Source organism: Meriones unguiculatus, chromosome 4 (assembly GCF_030254825.1).
Source record: "Meriones unguiculatus strain TT.TT164.6M chromosome 4, Bangor_MerUng_6.1, whole genome shotgun sequence".
NCBI lineage: Eukaryota > Metazoa > Chordata > Mammalia > Rodentia > Muridae > Meriones > Meriones unguiculatus.
Window position 1 is genome coordinate 22,907,391 of NC_083352.1, and position 23,989 is coordinate 22,931,379.

Here is a 23,989-nt window from a genome sequence, read left to right on the forward strand (position 1 = left end):
AGCTCTCAGGAGGCAGAGACAGGCAAATCTCTGAGTTCAAGGACAGCCTGGACTATATGTGAATTCCAGGACAGCTAGGGCTACACAGAGAAATCCTATCTCTGAAGAAACCAAACCAAAATAAGACAAAAAAAAAAAAAAGGAATAAAGAAAAAGAGGAAGCTTGGTGTGATTCCCCACATCTTTCATCCCAGGCTAGTCTAGTCTTTTTTTTTTTTTCTCAAGACCGGGCTTCTCTGTGTCCTGGCTGTCCTGGACTCACTTTGTAGACCAGGCTCGCTCACAGAGTTCCGCCTGCCTCAGCTTCTCAAAGTGCTGGGATTAAACACATGGGCTACCACCATATAGTAATTTCTAGGTCAGCTAGAGAGTTACACAATTAAACCCTGTCTCAAAAACCAGACCAAGAACAAAAACAAGAGAAGGCAGCTCCATCTGTACATTGCATGCCCCCACTTGCTCTGAAAGGACCAAATTGTTAACTAAGCAATTGATAAACCACAGTGAGCCCTCCATATTGCCAAATTATTCAAATACTGAGGGGCACAGTTTGACTTTAAGGGATTACAAGCAAATACTGTGTCGCTGTCCACAAGGGCCTTCTGAATTTGGAGAGCATCTGACCATCGCCAGCGACAGGAAGACTGCGTTTGTTCCAGCAGCTCTGTGATGCTAGCCAGGACATTTGATACTTTAACGACTATACTCTGAGACAGCAAAGCACTCACATGCATTAGATTACTTAGGTGCCAGAAGCTCCCCAGAGTTAGGGGAAAGTACTCCGTTCCAATGGACAGATCAATAGTGCATGAAAAAGTGTCACAGGAGGAGCAGGGCATGGTGTTTGCTCATTTGCGGGTCTCCTCACCCACTGCCTCTGACAAAGGATATGGCTTCCGTACCGAGGTACTTTGAATGAAACTATGACCTTGATGATAATTCCTTTTAAGAGGAAAGATAAAAGCAGAAATAAAAGAGCTGGGTGTGGTGGTACATGCCTTTAATCCCAGCAATCTGGAGGCAGAGTTGGGACAATAACAAACATGTGAAATAAACATAAATGAACGATGCAGTGTCATGCAAAATGAATAACACTACAGGGAGAGTTGTCTTTTCTACATTCGGTTTATTCAACACCGAGGCAAAACCCCTTACCCCTTAAGGCACTAACAAAGCAAGTTCTTGGTTTTCAGTCACAATCTAGGAGACTGGAATGCTGGCAAGCTATGGCCGTCCTTTAGGCCTTAAATACTTGCGGGTTTTTTTGTTTTTGTTTTGTTTTGTTTTGTTTTTTTTAAAGGCTCGGTTCCTGAAGTTAGGTGAGAACAATAGCTCTATGAAGATCCGAGTTTTGAGTTTCATCTGCTTTGCCCTCTTGCCTCGGTTCCCTCCTTTCTCAGTGGGTCTGGGAATGCTCTAGCTGCCACGCATAAACACGTCCAAAGGACAAGTGGAACCAAACCCCAGGACTGGCTGCTAGAGCGCTATAGAAATCCGAGATAGGCACGGTCTGTAGGCGGAAAACAAAAGTGGCATTAAATCGTCCTGTAGTTCCTCCATCACACAACCCCCCTCCCCGCCTCCCTAGTTCTGGGAGGTGGCGGTCCCCGCCCCCTGCGGGCGTTGCCCCGCTCGCTTTTCAGCAGACTGGGGATTCCCCAGGTCTGTCTGGGAGGCCGCGTAGAAGTCTACCCAGCAAAAAAGCTCCCCCTTCCAGAGAGGGAACAGGCCTGTAAATAATACCAGGGGCAGGAGTAAGGCTCCCATTGGCCAGAGAGCAGGTGACGAGCAGGGGGCGGGCTCCCGGGAGGGGGCATTCATAGGGAGGGGGTGTGCACCGCTTGGTGTCAGTTTTCGGAATCCCAGCGCGCACTGCTTGGCGCGGTGGGACCCAAACCCCGCTCCGTGCCCTGGCCCTCTCGCTGCCCTCCCTGCCCGGGCCGTTCGCGATTCCCGTGGGCAGAGCTCCGCTCCGGAAGACTTTCTTTCCTCCTCTTTCCTCTTTGTTGCTCTACAAACCGGCCTCTCTGCAGCCCCTACTCCTCCGGTAGTTGCATCTCCAGCCGGGCCATCTCCGTGCACAGCCCCGCCGGCCCCCTCACCCTGTCTGCGTTCGTTCGGGGAAGCCGACCTTGACTTCATTGATGCACCCATTCCAGTGGTGTAACGGTGAGTCCCTGGACAGGTGGGTGAGCGGAGACCGCGCAGGTCCAGGTCCTGTGCCAAGTTTCCCGGTCTCTGGGACGGCCCTGAAGGTCCTGGCGCCCCGCAGTGCTCTGCACAGCGCGCAGTTTGAAAGGACCCATTCTCAGTGTCGGGGACAAAAGGGGTCTGGAAGCGAGTGGGGGCCCGGGGCCGTGTGAGCCCAGGGCTTCGCAAGCTTTGTGTGGCGATCTGGCTCTTCCTACCCCTTCGCCTGCCTTTGTGCGCTCTCAAACTCTGTTCTTTGTTGTGGTGGTTGCAGAATTAAATCCGCGCTCGGGCTGGGATCTCCTAGAGGGAGCTCAAGTTCCGGTTCTGAAACTTTGCAGGCTATTTTAAATATGTATACAGTGCAGCATGCGGGACAAGGCGAGGGGTGACTTACTTTCTCTTTGTTGGTTCCCACTGGCTCCTAGGGGCCAGACGCTGAATTAAAGAGCGACGCTTTACGGAATAGATAAAAAGCCTTGCGGAATGCTGGGCCCCCAGCTCAGCAATCAGCAAAACCTTCGCTGAGCTGGCCAGCAAGGCTAGACCTTGGTGTCTGCTTTCATCCTAGGTGATGACAGCACCTCCAGGCACCAACCCTTTCCTACACCCCAGCAGGGGGTGATGATGCTAAATTAGTTCACCTGGGGCGTTTGGGAGGTTCAGGTGTTAAAGGATAAGAAGCGGGTCTGGGTTTTGTTAAGCTACCTAATGGATCTTTCTGAGGCAGTCATTTAAGCCCTTAGATGTTAATACCACCCACTCTTTCCCCAGAAGTGCCTAGAATCTTGACCACTTTTTCTAAGCATGAAGAGTTGGGCGATGTGGGTGGCATTTTATTGGTTTTTTGTTTTTTTTTTTTTTTGGTATGGCAGGCTGCTTACTTTGTGTGTGTGTGCGTATGTGTGTGAATGTGTGTGAATCTATTCTTAAGTAGACTTCTGCAAGATCTTGGATTAATTATTTCAAGAGTCTTTTGTTTTACAGCAGGGTTTCGGCCGAATGTGTATGAGTGGCCCCCCTCCACCCCTCCCCCTCCTCCCTTTGCTAGTCGGATCTAATTTCCTGAAAATGAATCAAGCTGTGTGTGATAGGCGGGGGTGGCGGGAGAATGGGGGTTGAGGCATGACGGTGTGTCCCAGCATCTGGGAAAGATTGCCTTTGGCTGGAAAGCAGCAGTTCCCAGATCCCATGGTCTTGGCCAGACCTGCTCTGACGTCATTCCTGCTTGCAGTCTGCCAGCTGAGATGAGACATTCTGGTGTCAGGTCTGAAGACAATGGACCAGAGACTTAGCAAGGGCTAAGCTGTCAGCAACCCCCACCCCCACCTTCTGGGCAGCCTCCTCTGGAAAGTGTTCCATCTTAACACTGTTCCTGCCTCCTCCCTCATTAGAACCCAGAGCTTTGCTCCTACTAAACAGACCTGCAAAAGTACCTTTATCTTGTACTTTTTAAAGTGATTGGCAGGCCCTGTCTCTTGACTCCAGAGGGAATGTCACTCCACTTTTGCTTCCTTGAAGAACCTCTAGAAACCCCAAATCCTGGACTGAATATTCTTTGACTATGAAGTTTTAAGGAAAATTCTACTGTCCAATTTGGACAATAAAAAGTAAAAGTTTTAATTGTAAAATTTTTTTTATTATGGCAGGCTGCTTTCTTGTAAAGTTCAAATTTTATAGAAGTCAACTATGGTGTCACATGAACAGATTTCACACCATTAAATTTTGCTTCACGCACAAAATTATTTAAAATGTATAAAGTTACCTTCAGGCTGTGTGAATGAGGTGTATGTATATGAAACAGGATGAATTTCATGTTTAGGCTTGAGACGTGTCCTATCCTAGAGACATCATGTATGTACAAATAAATGTAACTCACATGTCTATTCAACCCAGACACGAAGCCCACAGCAGACCAAAACAGATACCGCCAAAATCCAACTTCCTGAACCAATGGCTTTTTTCAGGCTGCTTACAAAGGGGGTTTGATAGCTCCATCACTAGGTCTGCCCCACTATGGGAAACCTGAAGCACAATGCACAGCAGCAGCCAACAGGTTGGCAAGAGCGAAGTTTTCAGGTGCTTCAGTTAGCCTCAGTGTCTTCCAGGCAGCTTGCTTCTTTGAGGAACCTGGTCTGGTATCAGAATATTTGTAGCTTGGCTTCCTTTTTGATGGTAGATTCTCTGCTTTTCTTGCTTACTTTGGTTTGGAGGGGCCTAAGTGAATCTGGTCAGTTTCAGGAACCTCCTGAAGCTATTTGGGTTGTTTACCTTCCTGCTTTAAGGAGCTTTCTGCAGGATGAAATCTTAATCTCAGAGGAAACTGTTACAGGACACAGGCTACCATTAGAGTTACTGTTACAGTCTACTCTTGAAGTTGCCTCCTTATTTATTCCATAGAATCCCAAATTCACTGGTTTAGTCCTAGATCCCTAGGGAAAGCCTTTTAGGAGATGGGAAAAGATGGAGATAAAGTGATCTTGGACTGCTGGAACCAAAATACCTGTGGGGTGCAAATAGGCCCATAATAGTAGCTTCCACAGTTCTACCTTTACAGAATAGAAATATGAGGTTGTTTAGGACCCAGTAGATACCAGGATCCTGCTTATATAAGGTACATAAAAGAACCATGGCAAATGTTTGGCCCTCTTACACCTTCAAATAAGTCTGTGGCAGGATGAAGAGGCTACTGGCAGTAGAAGGTCCTGTTGGTCCTGAAGATACAATTGTCTGGAGGAGAGTTTCTGAGGCCCTTTAGAGGTACATAGTGAAGGATGCTGGTCTAGTGTGATGCCTTTGTAGAGAGTTGCTTTGAGGAAGGCCCACAGAGAACAAATCTGCAAGTGGGAACCAGTGATGAAAAAGGCATTCTTTCTAACCCATCTCCAGTGGAAGCTAGAAGCAAGAAATGTCCTATTGAGCAAAGCAGATTTTAATAGCTAATTGCTTCTTTAATTTCCCCTAATTGAAAATTCCTTCAGAACAAGAACTTCTTTCACTTTCTGTTTTCCCACAAGGTCTAGGTCAGTGTATAAAGCAGACCCGCAACAATACCTGTTGGCTGACTGGTAATTTATTAGCTGAGGGCAGTTTCTGGGCAGTTTTCCCAAACATCAGTCTTCCTACTTTGAAACTGGAGCTTTTGCCAAGGAGACTAGATTGTTTTGAGAAAGCAGAAAGTTATTTGTCTGTTAACCAGCTATGTAGACAGACCAAACATTAGCTAAGGGCACTCCAGAGTATCCAGGAATCCAAGTTGGTGTCCTCAGGCCTGGGCAGGTGTGTGTGTGTGTGTCTAGAGTTGTGTCAGGAAGACTACACATTCTTTTGGGCTCTGTCTTCCGCTGTCAGAATTTTAGACTCACCTCTGCTATCACATCGACCTTTGTTAGGGAAGGTGTTTGAGTCTGTCACTTTCCTACATGGAAGGTCATCCAGTCATTCCTCTATGTTCTTTTATCCTTCATGTCAACGACTGTGCTTACCATATAATCAATGCAGAGTATACCATGAGTCAAATTAAATTGATATCAGCAGGGTAACAAGATATTCTGAGCAGAAACCATGGCAAGTGATACAAGTCCTTAGCATTGTAGAATTCCATGACAGAAGGGTCACTGGAATATCGCAAGGACCAGGCAAGGTTCTGAGCATTCAGCACGGTAGTAGAGAGAGCACTGCCAAGCCTATGCAAGGTCCTAGTTTAACACCCAAGCCCTGGCATCGTAAAGGAAGAATTATCACAAAGACCAAGACTAGACTTGGTCTAGGGAAGAAGTCTAGGCAGAGAAGACTACATAGACAAAGGTGTGAAGACAGACTAGGACGTGGCAGGGCAAGATATGGAAAGACTTGCCCAGGTGCTGAAAGCACATAGGATATTGCAAGGGGACAGGCTGCATGTTCATGTGGACTTGAAACCAGACAAGAGTTTGGAAATGACCTGGTAAGTGGAGTTGCCAGGCATGTAGGATAATTAGAAACAAAAACAGTGACATCAACAGGGGAGGCGTAGGTAATAAGTATAAAATAGGGATATGGCAGTAGAGTGGACATGGTCTTAGATTTTTGGATGAAATGATAGAGGGGACACAGAAAAATGGCATGTACTATATGTGACGCTTAGTTTTTTGTCCTCACTGTCACAGAATCAGAATCGTACATAACTTAGAAAATGTTAGCACTTTTTTTTTTTTTTAGAGGTTTCAGGCTATCAAGCAGGAAAGATAAAGCTTTAGTTCCTGGGAATCTAAGAAGCAGAGAGGAAGAGAGGTCAGCAGCTAAGCCTGCTGTAGGGAAGCTTCAAGTCCAAACCATAACACCATGTCACAGTTGATTGCAGTCTCTGTAACTGGTCTACTGCAGGGTTGTGGTTTCACTCCACTGTGATAATTACCAGGTAGAATCCTGGCTCCTAACCAAAAAGCCAGGAAACAGCCTAGACCCTAAGGTCTGGCCTTTCCTGGGAAAGTAGAAAGGCTAGCAGTGTAGAATGTGGTTATATTGTAGATCTATATAATATATATAATATAATATAGGGACATCGTTCCTTAATGCCTTTGGCTGTATTCTCTTTCCAGCTGTCTTAGTAATACCTTCCTCTATGTCTGAGGTGATAGAGAGAAAAATATTTCCTTAAGGAATTTAGTTCTTTGTTGTTTGTGGTATTTTTGTTTTGTTGTGTTGTGTTTTGGTGGGGGAAGGGCAGGGCTATCACTGCATAACTCAGAGTAGCCTGGAACGCTTGATACTTTTGTACCAGCCTCTTGAGTATCAAGACGCTTCCCAAACAACTGGGATTATAATGTGCGTTACTGTGCTCAGTTAGGAAAATCTTTCCTTTTTCTGAAGACTTCTTTGGTTTACTGCCCAGAGTCTGACACCAAGCATGGGCAAGGGGAAGATGATTGCCACATGGGAGGGCCAATGAGAAGGAATAAGTGTTCAGAGGATTCTTAAACAATGAAACCAGTTCGTTTAGTGCAGTATAGACCCAAGACTGCACCTATCTCACAAGCTCTTATGGGATTGGCTCAAGAACAGGACCTTGTCATGGGCAGAAAGGTGACCACTCAAAGAAGCCTAGATTCCCTGACACCAGTCCCCTAACTTCTGGAATACTGGCCTGGACTTGTAGTAAACAATTTTTATTCCAGTTCTGGCACAGCTTGTTTTCTGCAGGTGGTTAGTTGTGACAAATGACCTTTGCAACTGCGTTTTACAGTTTATGAAGCCTCTCTCTGTCTCTCTCTCTTTCTTTTGGTTTTTCAAGACAGAATTTCCCTGTGTAGACCTGGCTGTCCTGGACTCAAGTTTGTAGACCAGGCTGGCCTCACTCACAGAGACCCACCTGCCGCTGCCTCCCAAGTGCTGGGATTAAAGGCGTGTGCCATCACGCCAGGCTTGAAGCTTACTTAAACCGTCATTCCTATTCCTCTGTTTTGCCAGTTTTCCTATGATGAGGTGAATTCTAGGGCAAGAGTTTCTTGAAGGTCATGTGGGTTTAGACTGAATGTATTTTCTCACCTTAAGGCTCTTTTTGCTACTGTACTCAATGAGTGTCTCCTACTTGGAGACAATTTTGTTGTTCTTGTTTTCTGTTTATAATTTCTGCCCTTGCCAACATTCTCTTTTGTTTGTTTGTTTTGCAAGACAGAGTTTCTCTGTGTAGCGCTGTCTGTCCTAGAACTTAATCTGTAGACAAGACTGGCCTCAAATTTAAGAGTTCCATCTGCCACCGCCTCCTCAGTGCTGGGGTTAAAAGCATGCGCCACCACAGCCACTATCATCACCACCACCACCTTGCTTCTAAATTCTTAATCCTCTTAAGTACTTTGCATAACAGTCCATTTCATAGGTTGACTAAGTAATTTACTCAGGACCATGTAGCTAGCAGTTAGTGCTGGGATATAAACTTAAGCTAGAGGCTGAGGTTTCAGCTAACACGATGTACAGTGGGCCCCAGTGGTTAAGTGTCTAATTTTAGTTTTTTATTCTCTTGTTTTGCAGGGTGTTTCTGTGGCCTGGGACTGGTTAGTAACAACAAGTCCTGCTCAATGCCACCTATCAGTTTCCAAGACCTTCCTCTCAACATCTACATGGTCATCTTCGGTACAGGCATCTTCGTCTTCATGCTCAGCCTCATCTTCTGCTGCTACTTCATCAGGTTGGTTGGTTGCTGGCTGATGGGGGCGGGGGGAAAGAATCAAGAAGGAAGGGGACTAGGACATAAAGGATATTGAACAAGGCAACACACACACATCAGAGGCTTGTGCTGGAGTTCTGGTGGGAGGGTATATGTTAGCTAGCCCTTCTCTGGACTCCTAAGTCTGGTGTTTCTATTTATAGCTATCAAGTTATCCCAGAGCACATAAGGTCACCAAGGGTTGGACTGCATCCCTCCTCTTAGCCAGTTATTCTAAGGTTGCCTAGAATGACTGTTGACTGAGCTTATAGCCGCCCCCCCCCCCACCTGCCCTGTGCTTCCCATTCACAGCTAGGGATAGGGTGGGAGACATCGGTTCTTTTGCCCTCCTGTGAAATTGCCAGTTCTCCCAATGCTAGCAAGCTCATGCTAGAAAAACTCATTTGTTCTGTCCTGTAAGCTTTTAGTGTTAAGAGTGGAAAGGAAGGATGACACCTATTTGTTGCTTATGGATCCGTGGGAAGGACTTCAGCTTCGCAGGGGTAGCTAAGCTCCAGGAACTAGTTCTCCTTATGGTGAAGGATTTTGGAATTTATGGCTTGTTTTGTACTAAAAATCTGGGGAAATGGTTCAGTGGATAAAGTGCCTATATCAGCAGTGGAATTTGCATACCAGAACCTATGCTAATGACGGGTGAGCACGGGACCTGAAGTGGTTCCAGCTCTGGAATGTGGAGATGGGGTGGATCCCTCTAGCAGGCTGGCTATCTAGACTAGCAGATCAGTGAGCTCTGAGTTCAAAAGAATGAAGCTGCCTCAGTGAATAAGGCAGAGAGGCTCTGAGGAAGACTGCCAGTATCAGTCTCCTACATACACATGTGTGTGCTTATACACATAGGAATGTGAATACATAGACACTTGTGTGTGGAGGAAAAAGTGTTGGACATGCTAGGTACTTAAAGCAGAAACCAAAGCGGAGTTCTGCTGGGGTGTTCTGTTAGAACTGATGGTTCATTGTCCCGTGCCCTGTACATAGGAAAGAGTAGTCTGTCTTTGGCCAATAGAACAAGTTAATAATCCTTGACGTCGTTTTGGTTTTGGTTTCTCAAGACAGGGTTTCTCTTTGTAGCCCTGACCCTCCTGGAACTAACTCTGTAGAACGGGCTGGCCTTGAACTCCACCTGCCTCTGCATCCCAAGTGGTGGGATTAGAGTTGTGTGCCACCGCCGCCCAGCTGTCCCCTTCCTTGCCACACACATTTCCAAATGCCTGGGGAGCATGGTCTGGGGTCTAATCAAATACATTTAGAAAATTTAGAGCTAGGAGTCTTGGTATCTTTTTGGGATTGCCCGCTGGGGGCTGGCTTCTATCTAGAAGGGAGATTCTTGAATGTATAGGAGGCAAGCATTGCTCCTACATCCCATGGCTGCTATGGGGCTCTCCATAACCTCACGCAAGTCTTTAAAACTTGAATTTTTCTACCTAAGTGTGCAGGGAAAATAGTGCTCTATTTTTCCTTTGGTATAATTAGTGCAAATTTCACATTTAACTACCAAGTGGGAGTGAATGTAGGTTTCCCTTTTCTGTCTTATAATAACTGATTTCCCTTCCCAAACTATTCTTATTCACTGATCTTTCCCTCAACCCCCTTATCAAGTAATTAACTCAGTTCTCCTGAAGGGGAAAGGTAAGCATGTTCAAATATCACAGATTTCCTGGGAGGCAGGCTGGTCGCCTGTAATTCCAGCGCTCTTTGGCAAGCAGAGGCAGGTGGATCTTTGTGAGTACGAAGCCAGCCTGCTCTACAGACTGAGTTCCAGGACAGTGAAGGCTACATAAAGAAATCCTGTTTCAGGGGGAAAATGGAAGAAAGAAAAGAAAAGAAAAGAAAAAAAAAAACAGATTTATTTAGAATAAGGCTGATAGAAAAAAAAACTCTATTTCTTTAATTTGGTTCCTTTCTATACACACACACTCTCTCTCTCAAAAGAAAACCGGGAGACAGCATTCTAACCAAGTACATGACTGAGGTTCCTTTCCTAATTTGCCACTAATAGGCATTACCTTAGGTTTGGCGCTAGTCTTTGCTAAGGGCTTTCTTGTGCCAGCCATTGTGGTAAACCATACAGCTCACTTTAAGTCTATGAACAACCTTCCAATGTAAGGGTTAGCGAGCTGTGTAAATGAAGGCTTTCATGCCCAGACGGTTTAGGGATTGTTCAAGGTCCTACCTCCAGGGATGTGCTGAAGTGCATTAAGCTGACCTTTCTTGCAGACCCCCATGCTCACCTTGTGTGTCGTGCTTGGGAAGTGACCTCCATGGCCTCCCCTATCAGCTGGGTGTCAGCGTCCTGCAGCACTGTCTGTTGCTAATCGGTTTTGTTTTGGTTGTAGCAGAATGGAGAGTAGTGACCATGTGACACTGAAAGCTGTCCCCACTGTGGTGAAGCACAGTGCCATCTGTCCTTTTGCAGTATTCTGCTCCTTTATCACCCAGCCTGTGTCCTGTAGCCCGTCCAGAGCCAGCTGTCCCCTGGGTCCCTTGGTTCCAAAGGCTCACTGGTATGTGGTACATGTGTCTATATATAGAAAGACTCACAGGCACATAAGCCACTTCCTCTCCTTGCTTCTCAGTTTCCACCTCAGCCAAAATAGGCCCATGGCTGCCACCCCTGACCCGGTGAGCTCGTGAGCCAAGGACGCCTCAACTGCCAGCTGCCCCTTGTGTCCCCTCCTTCCCTTCAGAGTTGACCTCTGCTTACACAGGATGGAGGGGCCAGTGGAATACAAATAGACAGGAAAGGAACGATTATTTTCAGGAGCTGGCTGCATTGTTTGTTCTAAAAGGGAAGAGAGGGAAGGGAGAGCCTGCTGGCAGGGGCTTGAAATGGTCTCATTGAAACTGTGGTATTTTTAGTTGCTTTGCTCAGCCAACAGCTGAGAGAGCCACCTGTCCAGAGTTCTTGGCTCTCCCAGCCCCAGCTGGGAGAGCCCAGAGTCCGCTTTTTGCTGTGTTCTTTGCAACCCTTTGAGCACCATCCCCTCAGGACCTAAGCGAGTCTGGGATAGCCAAGGCTACACAGAGAAACCCTGTCTAAGAAACAACACCAACAAGGATGGAACTTTGAGGGTTCTGGATCTCTATTAAAGGGAGCCTGCCATGCATGATAGTGAGAGAATGTCAGGCACTAGGACCCAGCAGTAAAACAAGCAGAGCACAAGTATATCAGTATTGTTGGCGAGGCAGTTGAACCTTTAAAAAAAAAAGTGTGGCATTCTCTCCTTTAAACTTCTACTCCCAGACAGGGTTGGAATGTAGCTCAGTGACCCTGAGCTTGTCTAGCAAGCATTCAGTCCTTAGACCTAGAGGGTAGGGCAGTATGAACACCGGAGTGCAGGTGAACTGGAGTTAGAGCTAAATCAGAGCATGAGCGGAGCTCCCATAATCCTGGCATGAGGTCAAGGTCATCTTTGGCTACATAGCCAGTTTAAGGCTAGCCTGGGTTACATGGGACTCTCAAACAGGAAAGAAAATAAAAGTTTCCGTTTTGTTTTGTTTTGTTTTTCAAGACAAGGTTTCTCTGTGTAGCCTTGGCTGTCTTGAATTCGCTTTGTAAACCAGGCTGGCCTCAAACTCACAGTGATCCACCTGCTTCTGCCTCCTAGAGTGCTGGGATTACGGGAGTGTGCCACCATACCTGGTGTCCCGTCTCCTTTGGAATGCTGCGAAAAAGATGCTTGCATTATATATGAAAACCTTTCTTAGGCCTAGCGAGTTCTGCACATCAAAGATGGGACAGTTGGGAATCTCTGGTTGGCCCAGGTCTGAAAGCTCATGGTAGAGAGAATGGGAGGGGGCAGTGCTGCCTCAGCCCCAAGCCCTGGCAGGAACCCAGGTTGCTGGGACTTTCCCAGAGGCTCCAGGAACAGTCAGGCTTGCCAGACCACATGACTTCCTGTCAGGAAGGATGGAGGAGGCTGGTAGCCAGATCTTATCTGTCCCAACCTACCTCTCAGGCGTGGTTTTACAGTCTACTTCTTCACCACCCAGGGAAGGGATTCGGCTGCTGAAATGAGGTGTTCTGTATTTGTAACTCAGGCCAGCAACCTGAGGCTAGCAATTCCATTGTGCCATTGTTCTAGCTGATTCCAAAGGCAGTCAGACATAATACATAAACTGATGTGCTAATGATACAGTTTTAAAAGTGAAAAAAAAAAATTAAGTCCTGGGGATCAAACCAGGATTTAATGCATAGGGAACAAGTACTGTACCACTGAGCTACACCACCAAGCCCTAAAGTTTCAGGTCATGAAAGTCGTGTGTGTGTGTGTGTGTGTGTGTGTGTGTATTTACTCAATAAAGAATAAAATCTGTTCTTAGCATGTCTACCCTGTGAGTATAGCCACATGAAAACTCAGACCTACGTTAGAAAGTGCTGGGTGAACAGCTCAGTGATGAGGCATGTGTGGAGCGTACAGATTAGTTACTTTTGTCATTGCTTTGAAAGACACCTTATTTGTTTTTGATTTGTGGTTTTGGAGAGTTTCATCTGTGGTCACTTTGCCTCAAATGCTTGAGCAGAAAATTATGGTGCAAGGAGCTTGTGATAGAAGCTATTCATCAATTCTTACCGGACAAGAGACAAAACGGAAAGAAGAAAAGTGGGGCCAGGGCAGAATTCCTCTTTCTATAACTTTCCATAAAGCCATTTTACCATGAATCCATTGAGAGACCAGGCCAAAACTCTCATGATAATATTGTGTTCAGAAATGTCATCATACACACACCCTGAAATATTCTTTACTTATCTAGTATTTCTTAATCAAATTGAGTTGATTATTATAGCATGCTTGAGGCACCAGGATACATTTCTAGCATTCAGCAACAACAGAAAGGCGAGAGGAAGTTCTGTGACCAAATATTGGAAGCATCTGTGTCTCGCTACAGTTGGGCACAGTACCGCAAGCCTAGCTCCCAATCCTTCACGAAGATCATGAGTTTGAAATCAAATCTGGGCTGTGTAGCAAGATCAGAAAGCTATGTGGAGAGCTCAAAGTAACAATTTCTCCCACGGTTGTAAGAATCAGTGTATGCTTTCGGTTCTAGCCATCTGCACAGTAGGTTACTCAAAGTCAAAGGCTTAATAAGGCATGCAGTATATCTCAAGATCAAATGAGAACTCAGGACTCAGAATGCAATCTACCTAATTATGGAGGTGTGGGGTTGGATCATGTTCTGTGGCTGAGAGGGCAGGCTCTGAAATCACATACATAGACTGACTTTTAACCCCAAAACTGCCCCCATCCTCTTTGCAAAGTTTGGGCAAATTGCTTAGCTACTTTGGGGTCCATTTTCCCCATCTATAAAATAGAAGGTTTCTCCCTCCTGGAGTTGATTATATTCAGTGAGACAATGTCAGTCTCCAAGAAACCCATAACATAGCCTGGATGGACTATTTCTTATACCACTGCTGTGTGTAACAACACGCTGTGTTTTGGCTATTGAGAGTGGCTTTGTGCAGTCAACCAGTTCAAATATCTAACTCCTTCCACACACAGTAAGCATACTGTTGATCTATGCGGTTTAGATACCTGGAGAAATACCTATCGAAAAAGGGCAAAGAAAGCAGATAAGCCATTTAGGATGCCCCAGAACATCTGCTGGAGCCCAGAATGTGGCTGATATCTGCTTATAAACCCTTAACCCTTAATCAGCCCAGGATGGCCTGTATACATCTGAACTGTGCCTCATTGGTATCTATGAAACAAGTTCCCTTTTTGCCTCCAGAAAAATGTCCAAGCAGCCAGCCCACTTGACATTATCATTGTCTTGCTTACCTAAAACACCATGGTAATCTGCCCTCTTCTCTTTTTCTCCACTTAGCAAACTCCGGAACCAGGCACAGAGTGAGCGATATGGCTACAAGGAGGTACCGTACCATCTCTTTGCATTAAACTTCCCCTTTCATTATTTGCCCTGATAGAGAAAGCAAGCTTAAGCTCCTGTAGTCTGCATTCTGTGGCCTCTTGGGCATCCCAGAGACTTAACCACTCCTGACACTGTCCTCAAACTGAGTTTGCACTCTACCTTCATGGAGAGAGATGTACACATCACTGGGTGATTCTCCCTGGCCTCTGTGGTTGGTATCTTCAGACATCAACTTTCTCTTTCCTCTTCAGGTGGTGCTTAAAGGTGATGCTAAGAAGTTGCAGCTCTATGGGGTAAGTATCTTGGAATGGGAAGATCCTGCTTAGAGCATCCTTCTTTATCTCCAACATTTTCTAGACTTTTTAGTCCCTGCATTCAGATAACCTGTGTCCAAACAGAAGGAATTCATCCCCTCAGGTAATGCATTTTGTCTAGAAAAAAAAGTGGATCCAAAAAGGTAAGTGGGAACAGGAATTGCACAGAATCTGTTCAGCGTGTGACAGGCTCTACACGATTGGGAGTGTGCTGTGTAGCTTCTGTAAGGGTGTCACAGGCTCTACGCCATGTGTAGTATGTTGTGCTGAATCTGTATTTTATGCCATAGGCAGTGTGCTGAGCAGAATCAGTAAGGGTGCCACAGGCTTTGTGCTGTAGGCAATGCAATGTGCTCCTAACTTTCCCTGTATTTGATACCTGTGCTCTGGGCTGTGATGGAAAAAAAAAAAAAAAAGGTCCTTTTACTTATGTGTATTACATTGTCCTAACAGATCAGTGACTTGTATACCTTGGTGTAATTGTGGCCTGTCTGTCCACCCCAGCACCCATCCCCAATAAGCAAGGCTCATATCATAGGGTCTCAACTTTGATCTTTTTTTTTTTTAACTGAAATAATTGTATCATTCCTCTTTCTTCCTTTTCCTTCCACCCCATCTTTAAATGGGCCTGTTTATAGGGTTATTATTGCGATAAAATACCATGATCCAAAAGCAAGTTTGGAAGGAAAGTGTTTATTCAGCTTATCCTTCCACATTGCTGTTTATCGCTAAAGGAAGTTAGAACAGAAACTCAAAACAAGACAGGAACCTGGATGTAGAAGCTGATACAGAAGCCATAAAGGGATGCTGCCGACTTGCTTGCTCCCCCTGGCTTGCTCAGCCTGCTTTCTTTTAGAACCAGGACAGCCAGCCTAGGAATAGCACCACCTACAATGGGCTGGGCCCTTCCTCACTTTGTAACTAATTGAGAAAATGCTCTACAGCCTCTCATGGAGGTTCCTTTCTCTCTGACTCTAGCCTGTGTCAAGACAACATAAAACCAGGCAGTACAGGGCAATTTCCTGATCAGTCTCCTCAACCTTTGAGGTTACATAACTCATCTCCCAACACTTCCATCCGTAACCACAGACATTCCTAACCCAGAGAGTGAGCCATTTGTGGTTGTCTGAAAACAAATAGGACTCAAGCATAGCCAAACACAAGACTTCGTAGACATGGTCTCATTTTACCCTTGTTTTTCACGTTGCTGTTATACCTCAGGTTCTTTAAAAAGTACACTCCTAAGCCTTCTGTAGTAGTTTGGCTGAGATCTTGGAGTTTCATAAACCAGGTATAAAAGTCTAGTTTTAAAGAATGTAACCAAGCACTTATCTGTATTAGTCAGGGTCTTCTAGAGGAACATTAACTTACAAAATGAATATAGTTAAGGGATTTATTAGAATTGCTTATGGGCTGTGGTCCAGCCAGTTCAACAATGGCTGCCTACCAAAAGAATGTCCAGGAATCCAGTAGCTTCTCAGTACATGAGGCTGGATGTCTTAGCTGGCCTTCAATATACACTGGAATCCTAAAGAAGTAGGCTCTAAAGCCGGTGAAGGAATAGACTGGCCAGTTGAGAATGAGAACAAGCAGGCAAACAGAATTCAATTTCCTCTATGTCCTCTATATAAGCTGACAGCAGAAGGTATGGCTCAGATTGAAGGGGGATCTTGCCAGCTCAAGAAGTCTGAGGTGGATAATTATCACCTCAGAGATCCAGATTAGAAGTAGGTCTTCTCACTTCAAACAATTTAATTAGTTAAGAAAAAAATTCCTCAGAGTCAGGTGGTGTTGGTATACAGACTGAGTTTCAGGACATCGAGGGCTACACAGAGAACTCTTATCTAAAAAAAAAAAAAAGCCAAGCATAGTGGAATATGACTTTACTCTCAGTTCTTGGGAAGCAGAAGCAGGCAGATCTCAGAGTTTGAAGCCAGCCTGATCTATAAAGAAGTTCTAGGACAGACAGGGCTATGCAGAGAAACCCTGTACTAAAAAAACCAAACCAAAACAAAACAGAACAAAGAACAATAACCTCTCAGGTGTGCCCAGCCATTTGGGTTTTAGTAAATTCTGGATATAGTCAACTTTACAAACCAGAATAGCCATCACAACCATCTTACTTTTTATTACTGTGTACCTCCTTAGCCTACTCTATAGGCTTGAGCAGACAAAACTGTTTGAGACCATCACTGTCAGCTAGAAAATTGTGTTAACAGGGATGTTCTGAGTCTGACCATGAGTAGCTGCTGAGTGTTGGAAATATGGACAGCCACCTCCGGGGTTTGAGGGAGACTTAGAATTTATATGGAAGCAGCCTGCACCCACCAAAGTAGGCACCATGAATGAAATTCACTGTCCTGAGCTGCAGACATTTATAATTTGAATACCTGAGGAGTTATCAGTGAAATAATCCATTTCTAAGGAGTACTGGGGAGATCATAGCCTGTTATGGACTATTAGATACATGCTAAAGAAAATGACAACTACTGAACACCAGGACAACCTGGAAGGGTGGTAGCTTGAGGAAACAGTGCATTATGGGGGAGAATTTCCATGATTGTCAACAGTAAACTGGATGTGTTAGCACAAATCCATAGTCACAGTCCTAAGGAGGTGGAGAACAGAAGATCAGCAATTCAAGGGGCAGCCTTGGTTATATAGTGAGTTTGTCCCCCCAAAACCAAAACCAGGACATTGAGCAGAGAGATTTGTGCCCTCTCTGAAGGGCCTGTATCACTGTACAGCAGAAATCAGTGTGTGCTCTTTAGTGGTTTTAATTATGGTGCAGGATCTCATAAACTATAAACATAAACTCTACCACCGACCCACACCCCAGCCCACATTTTCATATTGGAATAAACATTTGAAGAAAAGTGGCTAGAGCTTCTGAGCAGCTGTATTTATAATTTCTTCATTTGGTTGGTTTCAGTTTAAGCAGCCATGTTGGTTGCTATCCTCTCAGTGCAGTCTTATAAATACAGCTTGAGCTTGGTCTGGCTGACACAGGAGATGGCTGGAGCTGGGTTTAAGCAGCCATGTTGGTTGCTATCCTCTCAGTGCAGTCTTATAAATACAGCTTGAGCTTGGTCTGGCTGACACAGGAGATGGCTGGAGCTGGGTTTAAGCAGCCATGTTGGTTGCTATCCTCTCAGTGCAGTCTTATAAATACAGCTTGAGCTTGGTCTGGCTGACACAGGAGATGGCTGGAGCTGGGTTTCCTTGTCTGGGAATGGGATGGATATTCAGGATGGATGGGTGAAAAAGGTCTCCAGGCCCCTAGCTCACAGAATCAATCTCTCTCTCTCTCCCTCCCTCTTTCCTCCCTTCTACCCCTCCACCCCCCCATAGCAGACCTGTGCAGTTTGTCTCGAAGACTTCAAGGGGAAGGATGAGCTCGGTGTGCTTCCATGCCAGCATGCCTTTCACCGCAAGTATGTGGGGATGTGATGGGTTGGGTGGTCCCGTAGAGGAGGGATAATTAGGGGAAGGGGGTATCTTCAAGAACTTTCTAATCCCTGTCAATGCTGTTCAACAGTGACGGGTGTTCAACAGTTCAAATTCAGCATGCCAGGGGGTTAGCTCGGGGCAGGAACAGGGGAACTTTGTTCCCGGTAGCAGCTGGACTCAGACAGCTGAAACCCTCTGGAGTGTCCTCTCAGAGATAACACTTCCCCTTGTCCACAGGTGTCTGGTGAAGTGGCTAGAAGTGCGTTGTGTCTGCCCCATGTGCAACAAGCCCATTGCAGGCCCCACGGAGACCTCGCAGAGCATCGGGATCCTTTTGGACGAGCTGGTGTGAGTGCTCCTCGCACATGGACCCTGGAGAAGACGGCTCACTTCATGGGCACCTGGGTGGTATCATTCGAGCTCACCTAAAGGCAAGGGTGACAGGGCTGGGCTTCTACCAGAATTGCCAGAACTGTGGGACTTGCCCAGACTCTGCCTCCCTCCTGGAGCTTCTCTTTCTGTTTGTTACCCGCTTCTGGGGGACTCATTCAGGCAGACTACTCTCTCCTGGTACTGGACTGACCATCCACCTGCCTCATCCTTGCCCTGGGAAGGAGTCAAACCCTGTGACTGTGAACATGGACACTTCCCTTTGGAGAACAAGCGACTCTGACCTTGAGGATGAAGTGGTTCTGGCCCACCCACATCTCTCATTCCTGCTGGAACCTTCCCCATGGGATGGTTTGAAGGGAAGGAAGGAAAGATTGAGAACCCAAGAGGAAAGGCTCTCTATGAAGCAAAGGAGAGGGCAGGGACCTAGAAAAGGGAAAAGTCGATGTTTACATGAGATGTAGGAAAACAAAGGCCAGCGTCTTCCTGGCCAACTGCAGGGTGATGGGACCAATCCTCCCCTGTTAGGATCTGAGGTGCTATTTGTTCTCTTTCTGGCCCTGGTTAATCTCAGAGATTCCTATGCCTTGTTGGTTTTGAAGATACCCCATTCTGTAGGAGGGGCCATCTAATTCTCAGCCCATTTCCTGGGGCTTTTTTTTTTTTTTTTAGAAGCATAAGGACTCTGGCATGTGGGGGTGTTGGGAGGTTACAGTAGGGCAGGTGTCTGCTTCCCCTCTGTAAATAGTATTTTTATACTTCATCTTCACCATCTCAGGCTTTACACATGTAGTCCCCAAGATGGAGGGTGTGAAGTCTCCCTCTCCTCCCCCCAAGTGGCTGAGAGTGGGAAAAGGTTATGTATTTAAAGAAAATTAAATTTAATAACATGTTTCTCTAATGAATTTTTTTTTTTTTTTTGCTTGTGGTTGCAGCCTGTGCCAGGTGAGGGAGATGCCTCTTCCATTTTCCCAAGTCAGACCGTACTTGAGGTTTCTAATCATTAACAAGAATTGACACCTGGGCATGTAGCTCAGAATGCTTGGTTACAATAAGATGATAAAGGACCTGGGTTCAGTTTCCAGCAATAAAAAAGTGGGGGGGGGGGCTACCTGTTGATCACCATGTGAAATAAGATCTAATGAAGCCAGGATCGATCATCAGAAGTTGTAGGAATGTTTAAAAGTGTGTTCAAACACAGCACTCAACCAGCTAAGACTTGGAGGAACCGATATGATTCTACCTGCAAGCTGATCATCAGTGTGACCTTGCAGCCTCAAAGGCTTCCCTGGTGCCCATCTCTTTACTACTTCTATGTCACTGGCAGTCCCCATCTGGCACCTAGCCTCCTCACCCCCATCTCAATTTCCACATGGTGGCAACGTGTGGACCTGTGGGCATCCAGGTTGCCCTACATCCTCCATCTTAGCTTTGCCAGGTTCCCAAGGGACTGCTGTATCAACAGTGAGTACATACAAAAATGGGATGATGACGGAAACACCTTTCTTAAGCATAAAGTAGCCAGACCCTAGCTCCCTCCTGCTCAGTAGCACAGGTCCTTGCCCAGGCAAGCAGACAACATGCCTTAGGTGGTGAGGTCAGGAAAGCTGTTTACTGAGCCTGGTATGGGGTATTTGCTAACAGCTGTGCAGAAGCCGGTATTCACCAGGCACCTAGAGGAAGCACGGTCCCCTGTTAGCTGGCCATTGGCTTGTGAAGACTGGACAATAATATCGTGATGTACCTGAAGACTATAGGGTTTTCTGCACGAAGGTGCCCTAACCGTTGACACTTAAGTAACCCCTGCTTGCTGTTGCCAAGGACCTGGTCTCTCTCTGGCGGGTCACTGTACTCTTCTAGCACTGTCAAGAATAAGATGCATTTTCCCAGCGCATTCAGACTCACCTCCAGTTCCTGCCACGGATGGATGCATGGCCAGAACATGGTGGGAAGGGTAATTTGGTTGGCCTTGAATCTCCCACCTCATCACCGCTGCTTGCGGTTAGGAGAATTCATCAGTGTTAGCACAAAAACACCAGTTTCACAGATTCCAAATCAGTATCGAAAGGTCAAAAAGATGGGGGGGGGGCGGGCATTGATTTTTATTCCCAGTGCTTCCATTCAGTTCTGTTGCAACTAGGGTAGTGTGTGTTACAGAGTACACACATGGGAAAGTGATACTGTTTAGCTGATCAGCTAAATTGGCAGCAGCTGAGCACACTTAGGTCCCCAGTTCACACAGTCATTGGTGAAGTCTTGTGACTTAGTTCAGCCTGGAACACCTGCTGCCTGCTCTGTCTGCTTGACAGGCGAGTCCTTACCTTGTGGAAATGGTGTGAGTGCTGTGTTTGGGTAGAAAGCTTTACACAGATGACAGCAACAGCAGCGGTGGGTGCCAGGACACGACGCCTGGTCTTGAAAATAGTAATGTGGCCATTTTCTGTGATAACAAGACAGTTGAGAACTATAGAGTTCAAACCATTCTGTATGAAGCTGAGGTGGGGAAAAATAGTACAGGGTGGAGGCCAAGAATGGAGGATTTGATAGAGTAATCATCCTGAAGTTTACATAAAACTTAAAAAAAAAAAAACCACTTAAGAGCCATTTGAGAACTAAGCTAATTATACTAAGCTAATTATTTCCACTTCTGGGTCCTACATAGCCATCGGCAGCTACAACAAAGAGTTTATACCCTGCGTGTATTAAAAGTGAAAAGGATCAAAGAAAGTTATGTTGTAACTATACATACCAGCTTCAGGGCTTTATTTTGTTTTCCCCTAGACAAGAAATTTTGCTTGCTTTTCTGAATACACTGAATTTAGGATTACCTTGGGTTTTTTTTTTTTGTTGTTGTTGTTGTTGTTGTTTTGTTTTTGTCTTTTTTTTTTTTAATCTTACTTAAACATTGTCAAGGCTAACCCACAGTCCCATACAGTGGATCCAAGTTCAATGTCAGATTCACTGCCCCACAGTTTTGAAAGCAGATTCTGGCTTGCTGTTGAGCCTGATGCAGTCAGGGAAGACAACCCTCCACTCAGTGATCTGCACCTGAACCGTTATTATTAACAGGGTAGGGTCTTGCAGTTCAAGCTCTTTGCTTCCTTGCTTAATTGGATGGCTTTTGTGTTTTATTTCCACAGTGGATGACTTAGCCTTAAGTAGAACCACCACTTACAAAATGGGTAACTGAAATGAGGAGCTAAGACCTGTTTGGGGGTAGAATTTGAAATCCAGTGATAGATTCGAACAGATAACCATGGGTGAGTTTCACAGTGCACACTTCTATCTAAACTTGGGCCTGGAATCCCAGGACCTGGGAGGCAGCGTTAGATGGATCTCTGAACTCGAGGCCAGCCTGGTCTGGTCTACATAGTGAGTTATAGGATAGCCAGGGCTATGGAGAGAAAGGAAGGGAGTCAGGAGGGAGGCGTACCACCTTTCCTTCTGATAGTTCTGACTCAGCCAGGGCTTTCCATATTTTTAGTAGTCTTTTATTCCTCAGATTTGTCATGTTTTCCCCCTTTCCAGTGTCTACCCTCCATTCCATGGTCTCTTATCTCTTTCAGCATCAGGCTATCTTCCTGTCTCTGACCTTGTAACTCAAACTTCAGTCTTCTGTGGAAGCCTTGTGCATGGGTCCAGAGGGACAAATGTGATCAAATTGGAGACAAAAACCTTTATTATACAACCTCATGGAACATGTTAACCTATTTGTTATCCCGATTGATGGCATTGGATTAGAACTGATGCAAGTTAAGAAAATAGAAGTCATGTCCATTTCCTTTCTGATGGAAAGACATCAAATGTCATCTTAGTGCTTTGATTCTTTCCCTATGGCTCATCAAGAACCCCTATGTGTCCAGGGGGTGCACATCTTTAATCCTAGCACCTGGGAGGCAGAAGCAGTAGGATCTCTGTGAGTTCCAGGGCTACGCACGGGGACACCCTGTCTCAAAAACACCAAAAAGATGTTAAGTGTTTATGCCTAAATGATGGTTTGGGTCCCCATAGAGACTTCCTCTGAGTTCTAAATGTTCAATAAACAAGCATTGTGTCTCAAGAAGGCACTGATATCCTCAAAGACATGAATAACATTTTTGATGACGGGAATATCAAAGAGATGATGTATCGAGAAGAGGCTGATAAGACCAGAAGAAAATTTCTGGAACTCAAATTCAAAATGCAGTGGTTATAACTTGCCAGGGGATTGCTTTCTTTGCTAGTTTCAACATTTAAATTTCTTCTGGGTTATTTTGACTCAAGTTTAATGTCAAAGAGGTGACCTTAAAATTAATCTCATGGAGGGCTTATGAGTGTCTGTAGAGTCTGTCTTCAATGCCCCCTAGATAAAAAACCCAGAGAGCAAGAAACTAAAGGACTGTATCTGGAGGAATAAAGACTGAAGAACTAGCAAGGCACTTGTGGCCTTTAGCAAGCTGCTTTTGCTTTCAGCCATGCCCATTTCCTTTCTGACATAATAGAAACACATTCTGTCTGCATTTCTAGCTCGGTCTCATTGCTGTGACCAGAAGCCTGACAAGACAGCTCACAAAAGAGGGAAGATTAATTCTACCTTGTGTTTTGAGGAGATGCAGTCCTTCCTGGCAGGGAAAGAAGGCATGGTGCTCAAAGGCTGCATGGCGGTGGGATCCGCTGGTTACATGAAGTCATCAGGCAGGAAGCAGAGATAAGACAGGAAGCAAGCTATAAAAACTCAATGCCTACCACCTTAGTCATCTACTGCACCCTACCTCCAAAGCCCCCATCTAAAGGTCTTATAACCTCCTCAAACAACAATATGAGCTGGGGAATAAATCGTTCAACACGTGAACCCATGGGGGACATTTCACTTTGAAACTGCAACATGACCCTTCCAGAAGTAGCCAGGCACCATGGATCAATACGCTCTACTCCATCTTTCTGTATTTCTTAACCCTGCACTGTCTTTTGGGCCACAAGATACTACCACCAACCTGTCATCTGGGGCCAGGTTGGAAGGTGGGGGGTTGAATGACATGTCCAGAGCTGAGTATATCTAGGCTCCATGGCTGCCTTGTCTGGCACCAGCTCTGTAGTCCTAGGATGTAAAGGCTGCTCTATGTGTGGTACCTGTCACCTTTGTCCTTTTATAGCAGAAAGGTTGTAGAGTGATCCACTTGAATTATCCCAAGAACATTTTGCTACATCTACTTCATCACCTATCTTTTTATCATCAATGTGTTTTAATGCGCTTCAAAGCAGGCTACAGGCACACATCTCATTGTTTCTTAAATACAAAAGTAAGCAAGCCAGGCATGGGAGCACACCTCTGCAAAGCCAACACTCTGGGAGACTCATGCAAGAGGATCAGGATTTCAAGGCCAGCCTGAGCCACAAAGTGAGATCCTGAACCAAAATCTCAAAGGCCCTTTCCCAAGCATACCCAATGCCTTGCACTTGACCCCCTAGAACTATGAAAAGAACGGGATATCTTGCAGATTTTAAACACTATCTCTGACTTCAAGGTGTATTTTTTTTTAAGAATAAACATGAAATCATTTATTTATATTTATTTATTTTATAGTGAGTGTTA

The 23,989-nt window shown here is 45.5% G+C and overlaps 1 protein-coding gene across 2 annotated transcripts; it reads left to right on the top strand.

The window, feature by feature from the left end:
- Positions 1-1,729: 1,729 nt before the first annotated feature.
- Positions 1,730-19,318, top strand: Rnf122 (ring finger protein 122). Of its 2 annotated transcripts, none has more exons than XM_021639208.2 (6): positions 1,730-2,169; positions 8,200-8,356; positions 14,219-14,264; positions 14,515-14,556; positions 17,932-18,011; positions 18,265-19,318. In XM_021639208.2, the coding sequence occupies exons 1-6, from the start codon at positions 2,145-2,147 to the stop codon at positions 18,377-18,379; spliced, it is 465 nt and encodes a 154-aa protein (XP_021494883.1). In that variant the 5' UTR covers positions 1,730-2,144; the 3' UTR covers positions 18,380-19,318. The 2 variants fall into 2 exon arrangements, with proteins under 2 accessions (XP_021494883.1, XP_021494882.1); XM_021639207.2 differs by having other exon boundaries at positions 1,734-2,169; positions 17,929-18,011.
- The last annotated feature ends 4,671 nt before the right edge of the window (positions 19,319-23,989 follow it).